This window comes from Lactuca sativa, chromosome 1 (assembly GCF_002870075.4).
Source record: "Lactuca sativa cultivar Salinas chromosome 1, Lsat_Salinas_v11, whole genome shotgun sequence".
NCBI lineage: Eukaryota > Viridiplantae > Streptophyta > Magnoliopsida > Asterales > Asteraceae > Lactuca > Lactuca sativa.
The window spans coordinates 44721511-44743209 of NC_056623.2; the positions used below are offsets into that span (position 1 = coordinate 44721511).

General features: G+C 30.3%; 3 protein-coding genes and 1 long non-coding RNA gene across 8 annotated transcripts; 3 read left to right on the forward strand and 1 right to left on the reverse strand.

The window, feature by feature from the left end:
- The first annotated feature begins 3169 nt into the window (after window positions 1-3169).
- LOC111899901 (protein FAR1-RELATED SEQUENCE 5-like) lies at window positions 3170-5103 on the forward strand. The gene is made up of 4 exons (XM_052765506.1): window positions 3170-3326; window positions 3734-4565; window positions 4677-4744; window positions 5075-5103. Exons 1-4 carry the CDS (start codon window positions 3170-3172, stop codon window positions 5101-5103), a joined length of 1086 nt encoding a protein of 361 aa, XP_052621466.1.
- LOC111899902 (protein FAR1-RELATED SEQUENCE 6-like) lies at window positions 4611-6161 on the forward strand. Its single transcript, XM_052765507.1, has 3 exons — window positions 4611-4935; window positions 5075-5645; window positions 5808-6161. Exons 2-3 carry the CDS (start codon window positions 5481-5483, stop codon window positions 6159-6161), a joined length of 519 nt encoding a protein of 172 aa, XP_052621467.1. The 5' UTR covers window positions 4611-4935; window positions 5075-5480.
- Window positions 6162-7212: 1051 nt separating this feature from the next.
- LOC122196958 (uncharacterized) lies at window positions 7213-17781 on the reverse strand. 3 transcript variants are annotated; one of them, XM_052770061.1, is made up of 17 exons: window positions 17639-17781; window positions 17446-17548; window positions 17138-17348; window positions 12659-12704; window positions 11264-11455; window positions 11103-11183; window positions 10924-11015; window positions 10748-10843; window positions 9788-10626; window positions 9474-9680; window positions 9351-9380; window positions 9229-9276; window positions 8556-9109; window positions 8288-8468; window positions 8087-8197; window positions 7847-7984; window positions 7213-7768 (listed from the first exon to the last, which is right to left on the reverse strand). In XM_052770061.1, exons 9-17 carry the CDS (start codon window positions 10358-10360, stop codon window positions 7373-7375), a joined length of 2238 nt encoding a protein of 745 aa, XP_052626021.1. In that variant the 5' UTR covers window positions 10361-10626; window positions 10748-10843; window positions 10924-11015; window positions 11103-11183; window positions 11264-11455; window positions 12659-12704; window positions 17138-17348; window positions 17446-17548; window positions 17639-17781; the 3' UTR covers window positions 7213-7372. The 3 variants fall into 3 exon arrangements, with proteins under 3 accessions (XP_052626021.1, XP_052626023.1, XP_052626020.1); XM_052770063.1 differs by having other exon boundaries at window positions 11103-11455; window positions 12659-12697; XM_052770060.1 differs by having other exon boundaries at window positions 11103-11455.
- On the forward strand, window positions 16393-21699 carry LOC111899130 (uncharacterized). 3 transcript variants are annotated; one of them, XR_006189712.2, is made up of 7 exons: window positions 16393-16702; window positions 19367-19445; window positions 19528-19765; window positions 19866-19915; window positions 20214-20239; window positions 21079-21201; window positions 21362-21699. It is a non-coding gene; the product is annotated as an uncharacterized LOC111899130 (long non-coding RNA). The 3 variants fall into 3 exon arrangements; XR_006189711.2 differs by having other exon boundaries at window positions 19528-19632; XR_008231244.1 differs by having other exon boundaries at window positions 19533-19632.

Here is a 21699-nt window from a genome sequence, read left to right on the forward strand (position 1 = left end):
GTGGGTGGTGAGTAGTGTTAGTTGGTGGGTTTTTTAATTGTTTGTAACAATTTTTTGATTTATATGAATATTATTTTATAATTTTAATTAAAAAATTGTGTGGTCCAAATTTGTTCTCAAATGTTCTCGCAATAAAAAATGTTCTCGATTGAACGCTCCATTATATATATATATATATATATATATATATAGAGAGAGAGAGAGAGAGAGAGAGAGGATGGTACAATTGAGAAAAAAAAAGATTGTGAATGTGGAATCATTCTCAGCCACTCATTTATTTTCCCGCAAAACACTTAGGCGTACCGTCATAAATGGATAACGTATAAACATTTGTTTTCCAACCAAACATGTTTCCTTAAACTATGCTAATCATTACCTTAATATACACAAAAACATATTTTTTTTTTTCGTTTTTTTTTATTTTTAGAAACCCATTATTATCGAAAAATTATTTTAAATATATCAAAATTCATAATTTTTTATTCTCTATAAATAGACATCCATATTGATATACTTTTAAGATAAAATAAAAAAAACTTTAGAGTTTCAACTCTCAAAATTCATAAGTGAATAAAAAAATCTATTAGATTTTTATTACACTATATTCGTTATTCACTTATGAATAAAAATATACGTAACTTTTTTTATAGTTTAAGTATTGTTTATATATATATATATATATATATATATATATATATATATATATATATATATATATATATATATATATATATATATATATATATATATATATATATATATGGAATAAATGACAAATTAAAGTCATGTGTTCAATTTACTATCTAATTTACATAAAATAGATTATTTTGTAAACATATATGAATGGCTCATTTTAAGCATAAACAGAAAAAATTATATCATTGGCTTATAATCAAGTTATGGTAATAATTTTTTCGGTCCTTTATTGTGTTTGGTGATGTTTATCGTGTTCATTAGAATCGAGAATAGTGCAAACGTTTGTTGTTCTATACATGCATGACCCAATAGGGGCCAGTAGATCATATATATTTTGTAAAAAAATATATATGACTAGTCCAGTTATGAGAAAATTGAAACTTTATTTATTATGGTTATAATAACCATTTATTTAGACATTTTACATCCTTTATATTCAACTCAACCAACCATTGGGGCTTGGATCACAACACCACCATGTTTATCAACAAATACCCAAACCCTGTTGCAACAAAAGTCTGTTGTATGGATCTCATTTAGTAACAACGGGACAGCTCTAACCTTGGTATTCGATTTCTCAATTGCCAAACAAGCTTCCTTTTCAGCCACCCCTAACAACTCTGGCCACTCTTGCCTCATACACACTTCGTTTGGTTGACAACATGTTTCCAATGATTCACAAGGAGGAAATGGGGCCATGCTTTTTAGCTTATAAGTCTTTGAACAACTCCTTGACAAATAGATAAGTACCTCATAACGTCTATTTATAGTTAAAATTATATGAATTTCATTTATTGAACATATTTAATTAGAAAAGTAAATAATATATGTTGTAGTTGGTATTTGTTAACAAACTTTGAGGACCACAAATTTATTATAATTTAATAAATAATCTTACTCCATTCAATGGCCTCTTAAATATCATTTATTGGAGATTTGGTGTGAATTAAAGGTCTTTGAGATTAACTCTCTCAGTCAGCTTTTATCTATATCACATGCTTATTTACAATCCCCGTTACAAAAGAAAATCACTCATGCCATAATTATGACCGCTTTATGGTTCATCTGGAAGGCAAGAAATGGAATAATCTTCAAATCGAGGATACCAGCTAAAATAAAAGCAAATGCTTTTCTTTGGATAAAAAAATAGAGGTCGAGGATTCTCTGTAATTTGGGAAAAATGGTGTTTTTTCCCATTCATGATTCACTAATTGGTTGGGTGGGTGGGGGCTGGGAAGCTTGGTATCATTTGGCGTTATGTTTACTGCAGCAAGTGTGAGTTTGGTGTGTGTATCAGTTCATTAAGTAGATATAATATAGGCTTTTGCTGCAGTTTAAACATTTCTTTGGGGTGTGTTCTTTCGTGTTCATTGGGTTTGGGTGGGAGGGGTTTACACTTGGTGTTGTCGTGTGTTTTTCGATTTTATGGATATCGTTTTGGTGGTCAATTGAATCTCTTTGCATTGGGTTGCTGTCACAACTTGGCAGAATTCATATTTACAAACAATATAAATTGTTGGTTGATTATTCCCATGGATGGAATCATGGAAGATATTGGTGTTAATCGTTGTGTGTTTCCGATTTGTTGGATCTCTAATATTTATGTCAGAGATCGCATAGTGAAGACCTAATGTTTGATGTCAGATCTTTCTTCGTTTTTCTCTGTGCATAATGCTTTTGCTGCAGTATTGAGGTGCAATGTAATTACCCTTCTTGACTAACCCATGTTGGTGACTGAGTCTTTAAAGTATTGGACTTTCAGATTCTACTGGTCTTCCCTCTCCTTTCGTTTAAATTTGCTCTTCTGTTATGTTAAACACCATCTTCGTCAATTCTGCAATTTTATTTTGTTCGTTTTTTTCTGTTTATTTTGTTTTTGTTTTCCGGTACTCTTTGGTGGTCCAGCTACCCGCTGGTCGTTCTCAAATAAATTTCGTTGTTCAAAAAAAACATCATTTGTCACACACCCTCACACACACACAGATATATATATATATATATATATATATATATATATATATATATATATATATATATAGGCTTAGGTATCCAAAACCACCAAACTATGTCGTTATATATATATATATATATATATATATATATATATATATATATATATATATATATATATATATATATAGGAGTAGGATCAAATGAGAACGCCTAAAAGGTTGAGAACGCGAGAACAATTATCAGCCAATCATTTTATTAGGGTATTTAAGTAAATTTGTATTTAATCTATTTTTTAATTAATATAATACAATTAATAATCAATATATTATCCATTAATATTTTCCTATAATTAAGGGATATTCCATAGTTATCGTTCAATGAGATATTGAATTGAAGATACGATTTCCAGGGATGATTTCGAGTATAGCAATCGGAATTTCATTCGAATTTTGTATATTGTTAATCATTTACGTTTGAAGATAACAACGCAATATAACATTCGTGATTCAAATCAATATCGATGTCGGACTGTTTTGATTATAGTAGCGATGATACAGAAGATGATGATCAATATGGCGAAGAAGACGTCAACTGTAATGAATATGACGACGACGATTTCTATAAGTCTGATGATCAATTCGACGGAAGAAATCAAATTTCTGATTATGCTAGTGAAGGTAAATAATGAAATCGTAATCAATATCTTGTAATTACAGTTCGTGTTTTTCAATAGTTATTGAATTGTTGTATATGTTGAATAAGACCGGAGTACATATTTGTATATGATTAGTCATATACGTTGCATGTATTAATTACGTAATGATGGTTTATATCACATATCGTTGTACTGGAGTCCCTCGTTGGTGATTTTTTCTTAAGTTTAATACAATGTTGATTAAGTTTGATAATCATTGGTGATTATGCGTTAATACGACTCAAATATGTAAACAATTCAACTCTGGTTACTGTTTCACAGACGTTTATTATGATTATAAAGTTCTTTACTTTATGTATACGTACTTCATAGAATTTTATATCAGGTTTTGCATGTCGCATTATTGTTTTTTGTTGTCTTAAAAAACAGGTACAAATCGAACTGATTCTGAAGAGGAATCATTCAATAGTAATGTTGTTGACTCTCCTGGTGGGAAAACCAAGTTGTGGAAACCTATTGTTCCTAAAGATTTTATGCCAGATGTAAATGCTATATATCAATCATTAGAGGAGGCGGTTGAAATGTATAAATTATATGCAGATAAAGCAGGTTTTGGTGTCAGATTAAATACAGTAACGAGGTTTGGTGACAAAACCATTAAAAAAAGGTATGTAGTGTGCAACAAAATGGGTAAAATACCTAACAGATCAACTGACACTTTGGAACCTGAGGGGAGTGGAAGGAATAAACGAAACTTAAACTTCAAAATTACGGACTACAAGGCATTGATAAAGTTTGAAAGGTTACATATGCAAACTAATGCGTGTAAAATATATGAGTTTGAAGAGAATCACAACCAACCCCTAGAGACTAAAGAAGAAAGACGGTATTCCAAACGTGCACGACGACTTAGTTATAAAGACAAGGAGTTTATAGTGCGTTCTTCAACATCTAACATCGGTGCAACAAAGGCACACAAGTTACAAGCTAGTTTGCAAGGAGGTTATGAAAACGTTGGCCCTGAAGCAATTGATTATAAAAATTTCAGAAGAAAGGTGGGAAACATTATAGGTGACAAGGATGCACAGCTGGTTGTTGACAAAATGAACATGAGGAAAGATGAGTTTCATAATTACACATTTGAGTATAAATGTGTTGATAGTGTGTTAAACGCAATGTTTTGGGCGGATGAAACCGATAAGTTATATTACAAGGAGTTTGGAGATGTGATATCATTTGATGCTACATTCCGAACAAATAAGTATACGCTCTTATACTCATTACACATTTTTTTTATTTAATTATGAATATTGATGTTTTTTTGACTTCGTAATCAATATTGAATCTGTTTTTAATTACCTTTTTGATACAGGTATGGAATGATTTTTGTGCCGTTTACAGCCATTGATAACCACAAACGTTCAATAAACATTGGGGCAGGTTTGTTAAGCAACGAGTCAATAGAATCTTATCGTTGGTTGCTCGAAGCTTTTTTGAAAGCACATGTAAAACACCCTCAATTAGTGTTAACAGACCGAGATCCAGCAATTCTATAGGCCGTTGAAGCAATATTTCCTAATTCTAATCATCGTTTATGTATGTGGCACATTATGAAAAAACTACAAGCCAAGGTGTGTATATTTTGGCCTATGTTAACACGAAACATGTTTTATTCAACAATGATTTACACAGTTTTACATATTTTTAACAACGATTAGCATACATATTGTTTATTCATAGTTAATCTAATAAATTTCTTTTTTTTTTTAGGTTTCAGCCGATTTTTTGAAAAACACTGATTTTCGCAAGCGTTTTACAAAGCTTGTTTGGAATGTCTATATCGAGCCTGAAGTGTTTGAATCAAGGTGGAAACTGCTTATGAGAAAATTCAAACTACAGGACAAAAGATGGTTCAAAGACATGTACAGGGATCGAAAACTTTGGATTCCAGCCTATTTTAAAGACATGCCACTACACGGTCTGATGAAAACTACTTCAAGGTCTGAAAGCGTGAACTCATTCTTTAATAAATACTCTAACTCTGGTAATTTGCTTATCTATTTCATGATGAACTACGACACCGCAATTGGAAAGCAACGAAATGCTCAACAGAAACTAGAACATGATACAAAAAATGCAAAGCATGAAATGACGCTTCCAAGTGGCTTACTAGAACATGCAGCTGCGGTTTACACAAAAAAAAAATTTCTATGAGGTCAAAAAGGAAATATTTAAAGCAGCCTGGTACTGTTCTATCGACAGTGTTGAAAAGATTGATGGGTGGCAAGTTGTTATGATTACACAAACGGATAAGAGCAAACAGTTGAAGATAAAATGCAAGGTTATATTCATCATTTAAATGCTTTTCATTAGTCATCATACAAGTATATTATATAATTATTTTTAAATTACATATATTTTTTTCATTATTATGCAATAACCACCAACTAATATGTTACTTCAATCAGTTACTAACATACATTATTTTTATTATACAATGTAGGTTGAACTAAAGTTGCCTGAAAAAGAAGTTAAATGTTCATGCAATCACTTCATACGTACTGGCATTTTGTGTCGTCATATTTTTGCTGTATTGAAAAACAACCATATTGAAGAGATTCCAGAGCAGTATATTCTAAAAAGATGGAGAAGGGATGCAATTTCCAGCCATTTGTTTGCCATGAAACATGTTGCCATGGAAATAGAAGATGACACCTTTAAACTTTTAACAGAGGCATACAACAATATTGAATACTGTTTGGATCATTTCAAAAGAAGAAAAGAGAAATTGTTGGAGTTTGTTGAAAAAACACGTACGTTGAAGCAGGCAGCAATGGAGTTTGCCAGTTCCAACTAAACATCATCTGATAACGATGAAGAAGAAATTATTCGGATGCTTGGAATACGCAGCATTCCTGATGAAATAAATATCCATCCACCTGCATCTATACGTACCAAAGGTAGTGGAACTAAGAAAAGAATGGTTAGTGCTATTGAGAAAGCCGTTGCAGCTACAAAGAAAAAAACCAGAATGTGCACAGGTTGCAATCAATATGTTAACCATAATTGGAGGACTTGCAAAGTAAGACTTGCACGAGAGTCAAAAGCAGCTTAAAATTGCCCAGTCATTTTCCCAATAGATTTTACTTTTCTATTACACTTATGAATAAGAATATGTTTCTATGATTTAGTAGGTTATGTTATGTTAAACCACTTTCATTACTTTTAACGTTTTTATTTTATGCATAGATGAATAATAGCAATGCCAAACTTGGTAATGTTAACAGATTAATGACAATATCTGGTATTTAAACCTCTTTTATTAGATTAAAACAGTTCGCACTTACAATAGATATACTTGTGCTTTCTTGAAATTATAAAACCATCAATCACTTTAACTATTAAAAATTCTGATTGTATGTTCATAGTAAAATAGCATATTAACAAATGTTTGTTGGTTAGAATCATTACTGAATATACAGTAAAACTATACCATCAATGTTAATCATCATTTTCTAAGATAACTTAATTATTCAAATGTTAATGTATAAACATAAATACTAAAATATCACTAGTCTATTACTAAAATTAGCAAACCAAAAGAATGTATGTAGGTTGAACTAAAGTATAATATGTTAGGAATACTTCAAATAAGTGTTTAAGCTATTATTCAATATTTAAATAACAACATACATTAAGATATAAACCAACCAACAATCATTATATAATATAGATATGTTCACTTTAACTATTAAAAATTATGATTGTTTGTTCATAGTAAAATAGCATATTGACAAATTTTTGTTAGTTAGAATCATTACTGAATATACAGTAAAACTATACCATCAATGTTAATCATCATTTTCTAAGATAACTTAATTATTCAAATGTTAATGTAAAAATATAAATACTAAAATATCACTAGTCCATTACTAAAATTAGCAAACCAAAAGTAAGTATTGTACGTTCAGCAACCCAAGTTAACATCCTTAGCATACAAAAGCATTGTTTTTAATCCATCCAAAAGAAACCATTAAAGTCATAACTAAAATAACTTTTTTAAAACAACTAACTTAAAACATCCAATCTCCTGTGAATTTCTTCCTTTGCAATGGCCAACATTTGAGAACGTTGTTTTGAAGGAATCTTGTGGAATTCATCAACCTTTTGCAGCACATAATCATTTTGAACATTATATTCATGAGTGAGGATTTTGTATAAATACTTTGTCCTCAGTTTAACAAGTTGATCATCTTGTGCAGAAGACTCGTTCTTGAATCCAGCTTTAAACTCATTCATACCTCCACCCATATATGTTTCCATGTGACGCATCGTAAACACACCACAATCAATGCTGTTGTTTATTGTTCTCCAAGGCATTTCCAGTCTATGTGGCATCACATGTGAAAACATCTCAGCTTTTGGATGATTCTGAGATTTTAAGTAATCAACTATGTACTCTTTCTGAAAATGTAAAAAAAACATTGTCAACACATATTAAATTTTATTAAGTATGTCAAGTAATTTTTATTAATCACTTACAATGATTTGGGGCAACTGACCATATCTCTCACCATCAGGATCATCAACTTTGCTGTTGTCAACGATTACAAACTCTGGTTGTTGTAGATTGATCACAAAAAGGAAAATGTGGAAGGAACGGATGATTGGTAGGAAAAGCTGCAACGTTTATTAATTACAATTGTATTCACTTTTTTTAATATTCATATTTGATCAATGATAAATACACATGTAAGTAAACTGTGGAGATATATCTCTTACCAGTCCAACAAAACGTAGGCTTGCGTCCATATCTTCAACAGAAAGCACCAAATTCTCAATGAATTTATCTTTACGTTGACTTTCTGTTAAACCACTTTCTAGATACGAATTCTGTGATCGAAATTTAAAAACTCATTAACTTTTTTATATGTTTGTATTTAAAAAATAATATAATCAACATTGAACAATATTAACTTATACCGTCACGTCTGTCTTGCAATAAACTCTCAGGGGCGATTCAGGTGCACGCTTACTTTCATCAAGATTCAACACTTGACTCCAACAATCAATGACATGGCCAAATAGTTCACATGTTGGAAAGAAACTTTCCATATGAAACCTCTGAGCAGAAAACCCATCCAGAGTGTGGAAAACTATATCACTGCAATAGACGTGAAAAATTAATACTATTTTTAATAAGCAAACAATAAAATTAAGTAATTTTAAAAATATTTTAAATGCAACTTACTTTGGATCTCCCTGGAGAGAGAATATCCATTCTGTTACACGTTTTTCCTGCCGTGGAACTCCTTTGATGATATCAACAGCCCGTATAACGTAAGGAGATTTCAGATATTCGGATTTCATGCGAGGCCTGTACCCTCTTCTACTAACCCAATGTTCATCTTTGTTGAATGGTACTATAGACAAAGGAATTGGCATTTCCATTTTAGATGGTGGTGTATTCTTAAAAGATTTTGTTCCAGATCTATTCGCGAAATCTGCATATTCCTGTGACATTTGAATACTACATTTTGCTATCGGGGAGTTGTCAAACTGTTTGTTAGTTGTAGCTAGAATCAACGTACGTTCAATTTCAGCCTCGTTATCATACCACCATTGAGACTGTTCTGGTTCCTCTGATGCAGAAACTTCAGTAAACAAATGATTTACTTTGTTTTTCCATTCTTTGACCAACTGATTATCAGGATATTTCTTGACAGCATCATTTATTTTGTCTTCCAACACTTTCTTTTGCTGCAATATCATGTCGTACATCTCCTTTATTGTTTTAACAGTTGTCTAATTAGGTCACCACAATAGAATTACGTTACAAACCAAATAAAAATATTAATATGTCAGTTAGTATTAATTAATACTATAGAAACTCATTATTCAAATGTGAATAGGTAGTTAACTACCTCAACACTTTCCCCACTTCCACTAAAAATATCATCTCCATGATTTCCCTACGAAAAGCAACACAATATTAGTTGTTGTACTAATAACTTATTATTTAGTTATGATTATATTATATTACTACCTTACACCTTACATCTCCTGCATCATTTCCCTGTCAATAATTTATGAATGTAATTAATTTATACTATACCAAATAAACAAATAATAAATTTCATATGCATTGTTCAATACAATAAAATATTACCTGAACCTTTTCTTGCCCTACATTACCAGTTCCCGATGCTTCATTGACGAATTGAAATGGATCTTGCAATTCACCCATACCCAGACCAATTGTCCTACACTCTACTCTTTCTCGCTCATGTAGTTTATCAACACTCCAACAACATATTGCTGGTCTGCATCGTACAATCTTCACTGAATCGCATCGAACACTTTCTACGTATAGCAACTACAACAAAGACAAATAAAAAATGTATTACTTAAATACACTTTAATGAATCTGCACACATAAGGCTACAAATATTGAATGACAGTTTAATTTAAAACAAATCTTACCAGCAGTAATATAATTGGCCCAACATAGAATCCTTTTTTGCTGTTCGGATTCCACGCACTTTTTGTCTCCTTAAGGCAATCAAAAACATATCCACACCAATCAATGTCACTTAGATCCAGATCTTTCGTGACTTTTGATAACATCGACAGGTCACATGTGCCCATGCTCATCGACTGACCTAGTGTATTACACAACAGGACAAAGATGTTTACTTTAAACATTAAATCCACACGTGTTGACTGCATAATAACTTGTTGAACTGCCCTTGGTCTAATATTATCTTCATCTTCGAATTGTTTTCTCCAAACAGTTATCGTGTCATTTGTGACTTCTCTATAAGGCATAGACTTTATTGTAACATGTCCCAGAGGCAGACCCAACATTTCGTGAATAACTTGCCAATTGATTGGTATCTCTCCATGATGAAGTTTGAGTACCATCCTATCTGCGTTAAAATTCCTGACAATATAATGCCCCATAATTGATGCACACCCATCCACTTTCATCTTCAACAAATGCCCCAGACCAATAGAAGAAATATAAGCTTCCTGTTCCTTGCTAAGGTTATGCATACAATTGTACAAAACATTTGGAGATGTCCGTACTTGTATTCGCTTAGCTTCTTCTGCACCACTTGCTACAACTTTAGGATGTTTTCTTGGCTTCAATACATTTCCTTCTTTATTCCTTTGTCTTTTAAATTTCTTCACATTTTCTTTGTCATCATCTTTGAATGAAGTATGATGCCTTCACTTTTTCCTTGTTACCACAGTTATGTTAGCTTCAAAATCAGAGTCTTCATCTTCGTCAAGGTTCTTGACAGTAACATTCTCTTTTCCTGTTAAGACAAATTTAACACAATAAATGATTATAAATAAATTAACAAACCAATGCCATACTAAATTTATTAAAGAAAATAACAATAACTGAAAATGAATTTATAACAACAACTTCATCACCTTTTGTTTTACATCTATCAAAACGTCTTTTTGTTCTCAATTCATTTTCCCTATTTAGTACACTGTCTTCTGTCAAGTCATAACTTTCAATGAAACCTGTCAATAATTAGACAACATAATCATCAAAGAAGATACTTTAATATACAAGTTACATTTCATGAAATCATCATTCATACCTTTTTTTTCTGTATATTTTTTTTAGCTTTAGAAAACCTTGAATTTCCTCCATCAAACTTCTTCACATTGACTTTGGGTTTCCTGTTTTTTTCTATTAATAAATACAAAACAAACAAGTTATTAAAACTAACTACAACATCAAACTCTAAATAAATTTATTTCTAAACAAGTACATTACTTGAATTTGAGCTCAAAACTACAACTTTAAGATCCCTTCGCATTGAATGAGCTGGTGTGCGATTAACACGTTCCCCCACACCTGTCCAAAAAATAAGACACATAATCACTATAGATTCAAATTGATATTTAAAATTTTAAATTTCAAATAATCATCATCACCACCAATTTGATTTTTAGTTTTCTTCTTAGGTGTTGAAAACTTCTTCTGTCCTTCTCTTCTAATCTGAGGTTGTACTAGTTCATTTCCTTCATTGTATGCATCTTCAATATCAATAAGCAATGGATTGGATTCTTCATTAGTGAATTTGCTGAATGCCGTCTTTAGTAATATCCTCTCGCTTTTCTTTCTACCTAATAATAGCATTAATATACCTTAATCATTTATAACTCAGAATTGAATCATTAACAACTCAAATAATCATCCATTATACAGTCTACATTAAACACATACCCAAAAAACAGAGGAATGTCTACAATAATCATCAATAAAGAAACAGTGTAGTTAACTTACTCACGTAAAACAGTTGGGACTCATACATCATTATTCTTTACATACAAAACATACTCAACAAAGTATATATTCACAAATGACTATGTCTTTAACAATATACAAATCATACAACCAACAACAAGGAATAATACTAGAAAAAGTACTTATGTCTAAAAACAATCGGATTTTACATGTAATCAGTAGTAATAAATGACATTTATACCCTTCGTTATTATTTTTCTAATAAAGACCATTCACAATCGAATACTAAACATCAATTACTCCTCTTCTCCCCAAAATCAGAGTAATGTTTACAACAATCATCAAGAAACAAACAGTGCAATTAACTTACCCACATAAAACAGTTGGCACTCCTACATCATTAATCTTTACATACAAAATCATGTACAGGATCAAAACCACATACATACTCAATAAAGTACCCATTCACAACTGAATATCAATTTAACAATATACAAAACATACAAACAACAACAAGGATTAATACTAAAAGTACTTCTGTCGCACAATCGGATTTTACAAGTAATCATTATTAATGAATGACATTCTTACAATTCGCTATTATTTGTCAACTAAAAAACATTCACAATCGAATACTAACATCAATTACTCTTCCTGTGCTACTTATGATGTAAAAAAAAAGCCCTAATTTTTGGGTTTACGTAACCTTATTACACTTCAAAGTAGTCGACTCCGATTACACATTTATATGCATATTATAACTATCAAACACAATCATAAACTATTGATTTTTAAGCACATTCAATATCACAATACCGTAAATTCGAAACTCATCTATAATTACCGTTTTCATTTTAACAATCAAATACACCAACGTGTTATTTGTGAAACAAAACATTTAAAACAACAATCATCAGAGATGAAGACTAACTACAGTTCATAATCGACGATATAAAGAAAAAACGAACGACCCAACTTCTAGGGTTTTAAGAATCGTCAAATGTACACATTATAAAAACCTAAACACACTAATACACCCGTTTTCCAGTCAATCGAAATTCAATAAAGATTAGAAAACTTACTTCTTCCACTTCGATTGATCAACGACGACATTCCTCCACCTAGACGCTTCACAAAGTTCAGAATGCAAAATAACTCTTCACGGATGAACAATATTAATCGAATGTGTTATAATCGTTTATCTGTGACGCTATTTTTCTTTCAAGATATGATCGAATCATCCAAAACATTAGAAGTTATCTGTGATTACTAAAACATAGGAACGGTTTCTTTTAATTTTCAAACTTACCCGATATATTCAAATTGGATGACATCATAAAATTACTTGAATACCCTTTTATATATTTTTTTAATTAAAAAAACAATTAAATTCATTTATTAATTTCTTTAAATTAATGATTAATGACATCCTTAGATTATAAATATTTAATGTACCAGATTTGTTCTCGCGTTCTCAACCTTTTAGGCCTTCTCATTTGATCCTTTCCCTATATATATATATATATATATATATATATATATACATTGTAATTGTCCAATGTACTTATAATTTTACTTCTAACTAGATTTATTTCCAAGATTTTTATAAATTTAACATTTATCTTCCTCTTACATAATTTTCTATTTTAAGCGTAGTATATATATATATATATATATATATATATATATATATATATATATATATATATATATATATATAGCCTGGTAGGTGTTCGACAAAAACATGTGATGTAAGAGGAAAATAAAGTGAACTTTTAAAAATCTTGAAAGTAAATCAGGTTTGGAGTTGAAGTTTAAGAACATTATAATGAATATATCAAACAAAACTTTGTATTATGGTGGGTTTGGATACCTAAACTTATATATATATATATATATATATATATATATATATATATATATATATATATATATATAGACACACACACATACACACACAGACACACACACACACACACACATATATATATATACATATATATATATATATATATATATATATATATATATATATGTATGTATGTATATATAGGGAATAGTGAATATGTGGCTGTTATGTACCTAAGCTTAGGTATATAACCTTTTAAACGACGTAGTTTTAAACAAAACAAATCCGGTTTCATTTTCTCTTAGTTTTGCTTTAATAGAATACCATTAAATTAAGTTCAATTATGGAATGAAAAAGATCAATTATATGTATATTTTTATTGCAAATAATTATTGAAGTTTATAAAGAAAATAAAAGACTAATATTTTTTAAGGAATATAACTCAATCGTTTTGTCTTTCACTTGAATAACTATATCCAATGATTTTGTTAAAAGCTTGATTGAGTTTTGACATTTTCTTCTTTTATCTTTTATTCTATTAGTTTCTTTTTAGAATTTAGTAAAGTTGATTAAATGGTCACGACTTTTAATGCTTTAAGTTCTTAAACACAATGAAGAAAATGAACATAAATTAGATCGATTTAGTAAGTCACGTGATCAAGGAATAATAGTAAAAGAGATATCATGATTAGTTTAGATATAAATGGATCAAAACTACATTGTTTGGAGAGTTCTATATATAAGCTTAGGTACACGACTACCACATATTCCCTGAGCTTATATATATATATATATATATATATATATATATATATATATATATATATATATATATATATATATATATATATATATATATATGTTGTTTGTCCGCACAAAGCAGCTACGACGAATAGTTTTTAAACGGTGATTAATTAACTTCGGTGAATGGTGTTCTTACGTTTATAAGATCAGACCATAGAACTCATTAATTATGAGGATAAAATTGGCTAAAAAAATCTTCTAAAGTCCGTAAATCCTTTTTCTTTATCTTGCAAAAATATATACAACTTTTTGTAAACAAAATTTACTCTACATTGCTTATACTTGTATTTGATTGATCAATTTTCATTAATTTATGAAAAAGAAAAACTATTAAACGTTCTTAAATATACCTATCATATCTATGTTATTTGTGTTTTAAAATTATATTAATCCGACATGTATTTTAAGTATTAAAAATATTATTGCTGATGTACATTAGCATATATTGTAGTTTCTTTTTTTTCCAAATTAATGCAATATATTTGGTAATATGTAGAGCAATAAACTTGGTAAATAAAACTACCATATAAGTTAGTTTTCGTAAATCACTAAATATTTTACTTAGTGGTTACATTTATTCTTAAAATATAATTACACTAGTTGTGAGTAGGGTTGTAGACGAACTGAACGTTCGGAAAACCGTTCGTGAACTGTTCGGCGGGAAGTTCGTTTATTTAATAAATGAACGAACATTAACAAAAATTATTGCTTGTTTAGTTAAATGAACGAACATGACAATGGTCTCGTTCGTTCATTTATGTTCGTGAACGTTCGTTTATGATGTTCGTTTACGTTCGCTTATGTTCATTCGTTGAAGTTTATTTATATTTAATTTTTTTTTATATTACTATATTATATGTTCATATATGTTCGATTGTGTTTTTTTTTAATATTTGTTTGCTTATGTTTATTCGTTTATGTTCGTTTAACATGTTCACGAAAATAAACGAACGAACATGAACAATGTAATTTTTTAAACGAACGAACATGAACAAGAAAATCTCGTTCATTTATCCGTTCGTGTTCGTTTGTTGTTCAGCTAACTTGAACGAACGAACATGAACAAATTCTTGTTCGTATTCGTTTGGTTCGTTTACAGCCTAGTTGTGAGTCTCATTTATTAAATAGGTTAATTTAAAAAGAAAAAGTTAAATATAACACTCTAAATATCTGAGAAGTTTGAATTTATAAGAAAACAAGAAAAATAATGAGTTATTATATCTTTTTTTATCTTTTAAATTTAAATAAATAAACAAAAGAAACTAACAAGCTTTAATTTTGGAAATTTTGAAATTAAAAGGTAAGTTTATTAATGAAATTGATATCCATTTATTGCAATTATTAAATTAAAATATTATATTGAATTTAATAAAATAAAAAACTCATAAAATAACATGTGGAAAAAACTTAATTCAAAATAACCATAAAATAATATTTGACAATTTGAATAAGAGTATGACAAATTGAAAAAAAAAAAAAAAACCCCCCTTCATTCATTAGAATAGATGGGTCTTAAATAAAATGATTTCATTTTGGTAAAAAAAAAAATCTACCATATATGATAGAAACCGTTTGTTAAAAATCAAGACTTATGATGCTAATAATGTACTAACATCACCTAGTTTAATTTGGTTTATTTTAACTCGTGATGCTAAAGAATTAACTTGCTAAATTTTGAGCTTTCAACCCTTATCTACATCTGGTTTGAAATATGAAAAATAAGTTGTTATTTCTGCCATTAAAAGTAAGTTCATATCTCGAATAAACGAAAGTACGATACTATTTTTGAACTTTCTTCCGTTGACACACAGATGGTCAAAAAAATGAAAAGTAAATTGTTATTTATGTCATATAAAGCAAGTTACAAACACTACTAGAAAACAGAGCAATAGCGACGAAATTTTAGCGGTGGAAAAAATCTGTCAGAAAAGTAACGAATTTCCGACAGATGAATTATTAGGATATTAGCGACGCTTTTGCAACGTTTTTGCGACATAATGAAATTGATCGGTAATCCGTTACGGTGTATCGATAGTTTACCGACGGAAATCAACAAAATTGAAATTCTGTCGCAAATCCGTTATTGAAATTCGGTTTTCTTTTTTTATTTTTTAAATACTTGGGGCACTTTCGTAAATATGTTATTTCCTAGTCTCACTTTCCCTCTTCTATTCCCCCGATCTGCGATTAGAGCTCCTCCTAGCATCTCTGATCTGCAACCAACCGGCGACTACCTCTGCCTCCGCCTCCATCATCGCCTCCACCATCGTCGTCGGAAGCAAAACCCTCCGGCTCCTCCAAAGCCGTCGACGCAACATACTTCTCCCTCCTGCTGCCTGTCCGACCTGCAACCCACCAACGACAACCAGCATCGCCTCAGTCTCTTGTCGTCACCACCATTGTCGAAGTTGTTGCTGTAGCTGGTGGACCTTACCATTGAATCCGATTTCAGCTTTTTTTCACTCAAGTTTTGGTAAAAAAAAAAACCTAACTTATTTTTTCTATTACATGATTAAGATGATTCACATTTTATATATCACAAATTGTTATGCCGTTAGTATTTTTGTCACCGTTTGATAATTTATGTTAGTTTATACTATATGAGAAAGCTATAAATTCTTCATCCAACTTTCAGAGGCCAAAATTATGATATTGGATTCATCAAGTCTTAAGAATTGTGGGGATTAATACCCAAAGGAAATGAGGTGAGGGACCCGATGCTTAGTTTAAGTGCAGTAAAATAAACTCGTGTTCCCTACTTTGTAGGTCCCCTGTTTTCACAATGTGAAAATTGGATTGCATAGTTAGATGACATGTGTTCCTTTCTGCTGGAGGGGGTATAATGGTCATACAAAAGTGCCTTAAAAAGATAGGATAAATAGATGATAAATATTATTTTAATACATACCTTGTAGTTAATCTTCTCCTGTGATCTGTCCTCGTTTGCTCCAATTAATTCATACAATGATCTCTAATCTCCACAATTTATTATCTACCTGTCTCTTCACATATTTATTATCTACCTGGCAAATCATTGCAAGAAGCTTGTTACCTTCACCATGTGCAGAAGCCATTTGATCGATCACGCCACTTGGAGCTCCAACAACAGAGTTTTCCACCTTTTGAATAATAATAATATATAATATATAATATAAAGATAAGTGAAACAAATCTTATAGAAGTTTATGAACAAAATTGGTGTTTTATTATATATACCTTTTGACAGAGGATCGCGAGATCCCTTGAACTGATATTTAACCCTTGGAAACAAAATTTATGGTTTTAAAACCAGAAACTACCAACAACATATACAGTCCATCTGAAAAATAAAAGATGTTTATGTCCGTATAACTGTAATTTTTTTTATGTGAAAAACAGATATAATTTGTAGAAGAAAATAAAGAATTACCTTTGTGATGGATCACGAGCAAAGTAACCTTTGGCTTTTTCATATGAAATGGGTTGATCACCATCCATGAAATCTAATTAGTCCATGTCAAATGTGGAACCACGGTTGCTCAATTCTGATCCATATGACACCTGACAATATAATCCAACTCATTTTTTAGGGAAATTACGTTTGAGTCCTTCGATTCATATGGATATGGTCCAATTAATAGTTTCACATCAGAGTCTTTAAGTCATCATCTCATCTGTTAAGATAATGAAGGTGACCATTTTGCCCCTATCACTTCATGTTTTCCTTCAAGAACCTTGAAGTCATGTATGATTCTGGTTTCCTTTTTAAAATGCAATCTTGTTGATTTGGTGTTGTTATGATTCTAAATAGTGTTCTTGAACATAACAATATTAGTTGACAATGACAATATTAATTGCAATTAGTTGTCCCAACAGTTTGTATTGTATTTGACTTCATGTAGTCTTGTTAAAATTCAAAAAGAACACCATGCTTTATAATAGGAACATAGGAAAACATAGATGTAATTTCTTCACCATGTATTACTAAAAAAAACCTAATTTACACTTTTGTTTATATTTTGTTGACAATAACAATTGTTGGTTAGATTTTGGCCACTTGAAAAACCCAAAATATAAAATAGAAAAAATAGAGAAATTTACCAATAAGCCACTTACAACAATCCCCATTTTATAATAGGTCTGCTGATTATTTCTTTAGCGGGAGGAGTCCCCATTTTATTAACGAACATAAGAGATTCTGATAGCCGATTTAGTAAATTAACTAGAGCAATTACTTCACTTCTTTGTAACAAACATATGAATAAAAATCTAACATTTCTTGGGAAAAATTGAAAAATAAAAATATATAATACTTACAAATGGGTATGGGTTTCAATACCAAGAACCTGAAGTTTTCCCCAAAGACGACACTTCTCACACCCCACAGAGTCCATCAGTGCACTGCAACATGTACAAATTTTAATCAAAAAGCTTCAAAGTTTTAAAGGTGAAAAATGTCATACAAAAGGGATCAAAAAATCAAAATGATTCATATTTGGACCATATCTGACAAACCACTATACCACAAGGACGAAAGACGTAATTTACTCTAGAATTTAATATAGGGTGTATAGAGAAACGCCTTCATGTTGCTGTTCTAATTCTACTACTTCTACATGGTATCTATGATGAAAATAGACATATAGCTTAATGGTTTTATTTGATTATTAGAGTGTATATCTATATCATGTGCAACTCAAAACTAAAGGATTCTTACCAAAGTAGTTCGTCTAACCACTTGTGAATCCTCATAGTATTGATCATCAATGTCTTTTATTGATAATTCCACAGCCTCTAGCTCAGGTGTTGTTGGTTCCTCAATAATTGGTGCACACTATTTCCCAAAATACCCTTCAACTGGCATGTACATGCATTACAGTTTGGTTTACTCTTTGTGCAAAAAACCTTTCCAAATGTGATCGATGATGTTAGATATAGGGTCAACTGGTCAAGTTTGCATAGCCTGGGCCAAAGATATTTCTAAATCGGCTTCAACATTGAGTACCTGAGTGTAATGTAATAGAGTAAATTGCATTTTCATTCCCCGAGTATAATTGATGTTTTCAATTTTGGTCCCAAAAAATTTTCTCTTGCAAATTTGGTTTAGGCGATGCTTTTATGTTTTCAGCTTGATCATTGAATGCTTTTATGTTTCCAGCTACTTTGGGTGATTTTAATTGGATTAATCTTTGCACTTGTGATTCAATCTCTTGCTGCAAATTTAGGAGTATGCACGGGTAAGTCTAAGAATTCATTCTATGAATTTATTTTCTTATTGAGATATTATATGTCAAGAAATTAATGAGATTTTTTCTTTAGGGAAGCATCTATCAGAAGTATGCAAGGCTGAATACCCAATATTTGTGAAGTATTGCCTATGGTTGCTTGCTGAGATTGCAGTCATTGCAGCGGATATTCCCGAAGGTAAAATTTTAACTTATCTATGATGAGGTGAACCACACTGAAAGAAGTATAAAACAACCATTATATCATCATCATCCATTTGACACATGTCATCATCATATCTACTTGAACCCCATCCAGAAAATTTCTCAGGGTATATGCTACAATAACAATCAACTTTTCATTTATTGAAATAATTGATATAAGTAATAAAAAAGGGTAAATCACAAATCTTATGGATTCTCACCTTCTAGGTTGCTTCATGGATGTTGGAATTTGATTGCTAGGTGTTCCCTAAAGCCAGGTAAAGATTCATTATTTTTGTATACCATCATACTAAATTGAATAAAGATTCATATTTTTTGAATGCCCACATACAGATTTGAGTAAAGATTCGTTCTTTTTGTATGCCCACATGCTAAATTGAGTAAAATTCCGTTCTTTTTCTATACCCACATGCTAAATTGAATAAAGATTCATACTTTTTGAATCCCCACATACAAATTTGAGTAAAGATTCGATCTTTTTGTATACCCACATGCTAAATTGAGTAAAAATTTCATAAAATTTCTTGACATTATGTTTCTTTGATCTTTTTGCAGTTTGAAAACACCAAATCAGAGTCTAGGTATGCATACATCATACAAACCATGTTTCTTTTTCAACTCTTTATGGTAACAATAACTAAAATATCCTCTTAACAACACTATATCCATTCATTTATATTATTGTTTCATTTATATTTTATAATATCCATTCAATCATAACTATAACTATGTTCCATATTTCCATGCCATGTAGGATTTCAAAATATGATGTTGTAATTTCTAAACGAAAGTTGTATGCTATCACAGTGACAACCAAAATTGAATATTAAAGAAGGAAAAATTAAGGCATTTCTTACAAAATCTAACCTCTTTCCAGCCAAACATTTAAATAAAGAAAAAAACTAAAATAAAAATAAATTACATCAAAAAGAAAATCACTAACAATATCAAATGAAAACAAAAACTAAAACCCTATATGATATAATAACAATAAATTATTCAACAGAACATTATAATATTAGACTTAGTCTAAGTGGGACAGAAACTAACTGCAATTAGTTGTCCCAATAGTTTGTATTGTGTTTGACTGCATGTAGTCTTGTTAAAATTCAAAAAGAACAATATGCTTTATAATAATCAATTTTTTTTGAAAATTTATGAAAATGTAGATGTATTAGGAACATAGGAAAATGTAGATGTAATTTACCAGAACAAGTCCCTTTATTTATTATTAATACATGAAAGTAGGTTGCTATTTCTTACTAGAACAAGTCCCTCTATTTCTTACTAATACATGAAAGTAGGTTGCTATTTCTTACTAGAACAAGTCCCTTTATTTCTTAATAATAAATTTCTTATAATAATCATGGCTTTCTATTTTATCATAAAATATCTTGTATTTATTACTACACATATATAGGACACTGATACTTGGAGAAATATATCCGAGAGCGGAAAGAGAAATCGTAACAGTAGTGTTAATGGTTCCATCTCGGTACATACAGGTGGATCAATTACAACAGAACAACACCGCAAGAAGATGGTAAATGAATCTTGTTAATAAATTTTAGTGATTTGTATTTAGGTTAGCATAAACTACAACTATGTTTGTTTTGTTTTGTTTTTTGTTTTTTATTTTTTTTTGTTTTTTTTGTTTTTTTGCTTTTTTGTTTTTGTTTTTGTTTTTTTTTTTTTTTTTGTAGAAGAAGGCAAGGGGGAAGATCCTTTGTGGGTAGTAACAATTTTTATGTATTTAATTATTTTTCAAGTGTTTAGAGTAGTAACAATTTTTATGTTTTGGCAAATTGTAGGACAAATATGAGAAGCAATGTGTGAGAAATATGGCCCCGTCCCTATTCAACATCCGTTGGGTCATCAGATCCGGACATCGTTGTGTCGGGGACACCTTATGAGTATGGCTCATCATCCCATGATTATGCCTTATATCAAAGAAGGCATGTGTCTATATTATGATAAAATTGTAAAGTATGTTGCTATTTCCTTATTTATTTTATACTAATTATATGTTTGTTGGACCATA

What these genes read in the sequence shown, in the direction of transcription:
- LOC111899902 (XM_052765507.1), top strand. Translation starts at nt 5,481, where the DNA reads ATGCAGCTGCGGTTTACACAAAAAAAAAATTTCTATGAGGTCAAAAAG. An exon ending in AGTTGAAGATAAAATGCAAG is followed by an intron (nt 5,646 to 5,807) that starts GTTATATTCATC and finishes TATACAATGTAG; the next exon opens with GTTGAACTAAAGTTGCCTGA.
- LOC111899901 (XM_052765506.1), top strand. Translation starts at nt 3,170, where the DNA reads ATGTCGGACTGTTTTGATTATAGTAGCGATGATACAGAAGATGATGAT. An exon ending in TTCTGATTATGCTAGTGAAG is followed by an intron (nt 3,327 to 3,733) that starts GTAAATAATGAA and finishes CTTAAAAAACAG; the next exon opens with GTACAAATCGAACTGATTCT. An exon ending in TTCAATAAACATTGGGGCAG is followed by an intron (nt 4,745 to 5,074) that starts GTTTGTTAAGCA and finishes TTTTTTTTTTAG; the next exon opens with GTTTCAGCCGATTTTTTGAA.
- LOC122196958 (XM_052770063.1), bottom strand. Translation starts at nt 10,360, where the DNA reads ATGCATAACCTTAGCAAGGAACAGGAAGCTTATATTTCTTCTATTGGT. An exon ending in TAGGGCAAGAAAAGGTTCAG is followed by an intron (nt 9,381 to 9,473) that starts GTAATATTTTAT and finishes AATTATTGACAG; the next exon opens with GGAAATGATGCAGGAGATGT. An exon ending in CAGGAGATGTAAGGTGTAAG is followed by an intron (nt 9,277 to 9,350) that starts GTAGTAATATAA and finishes TGCTTTTCGTAG; the next exon opens with GGAAATCATGGAGATGATAT.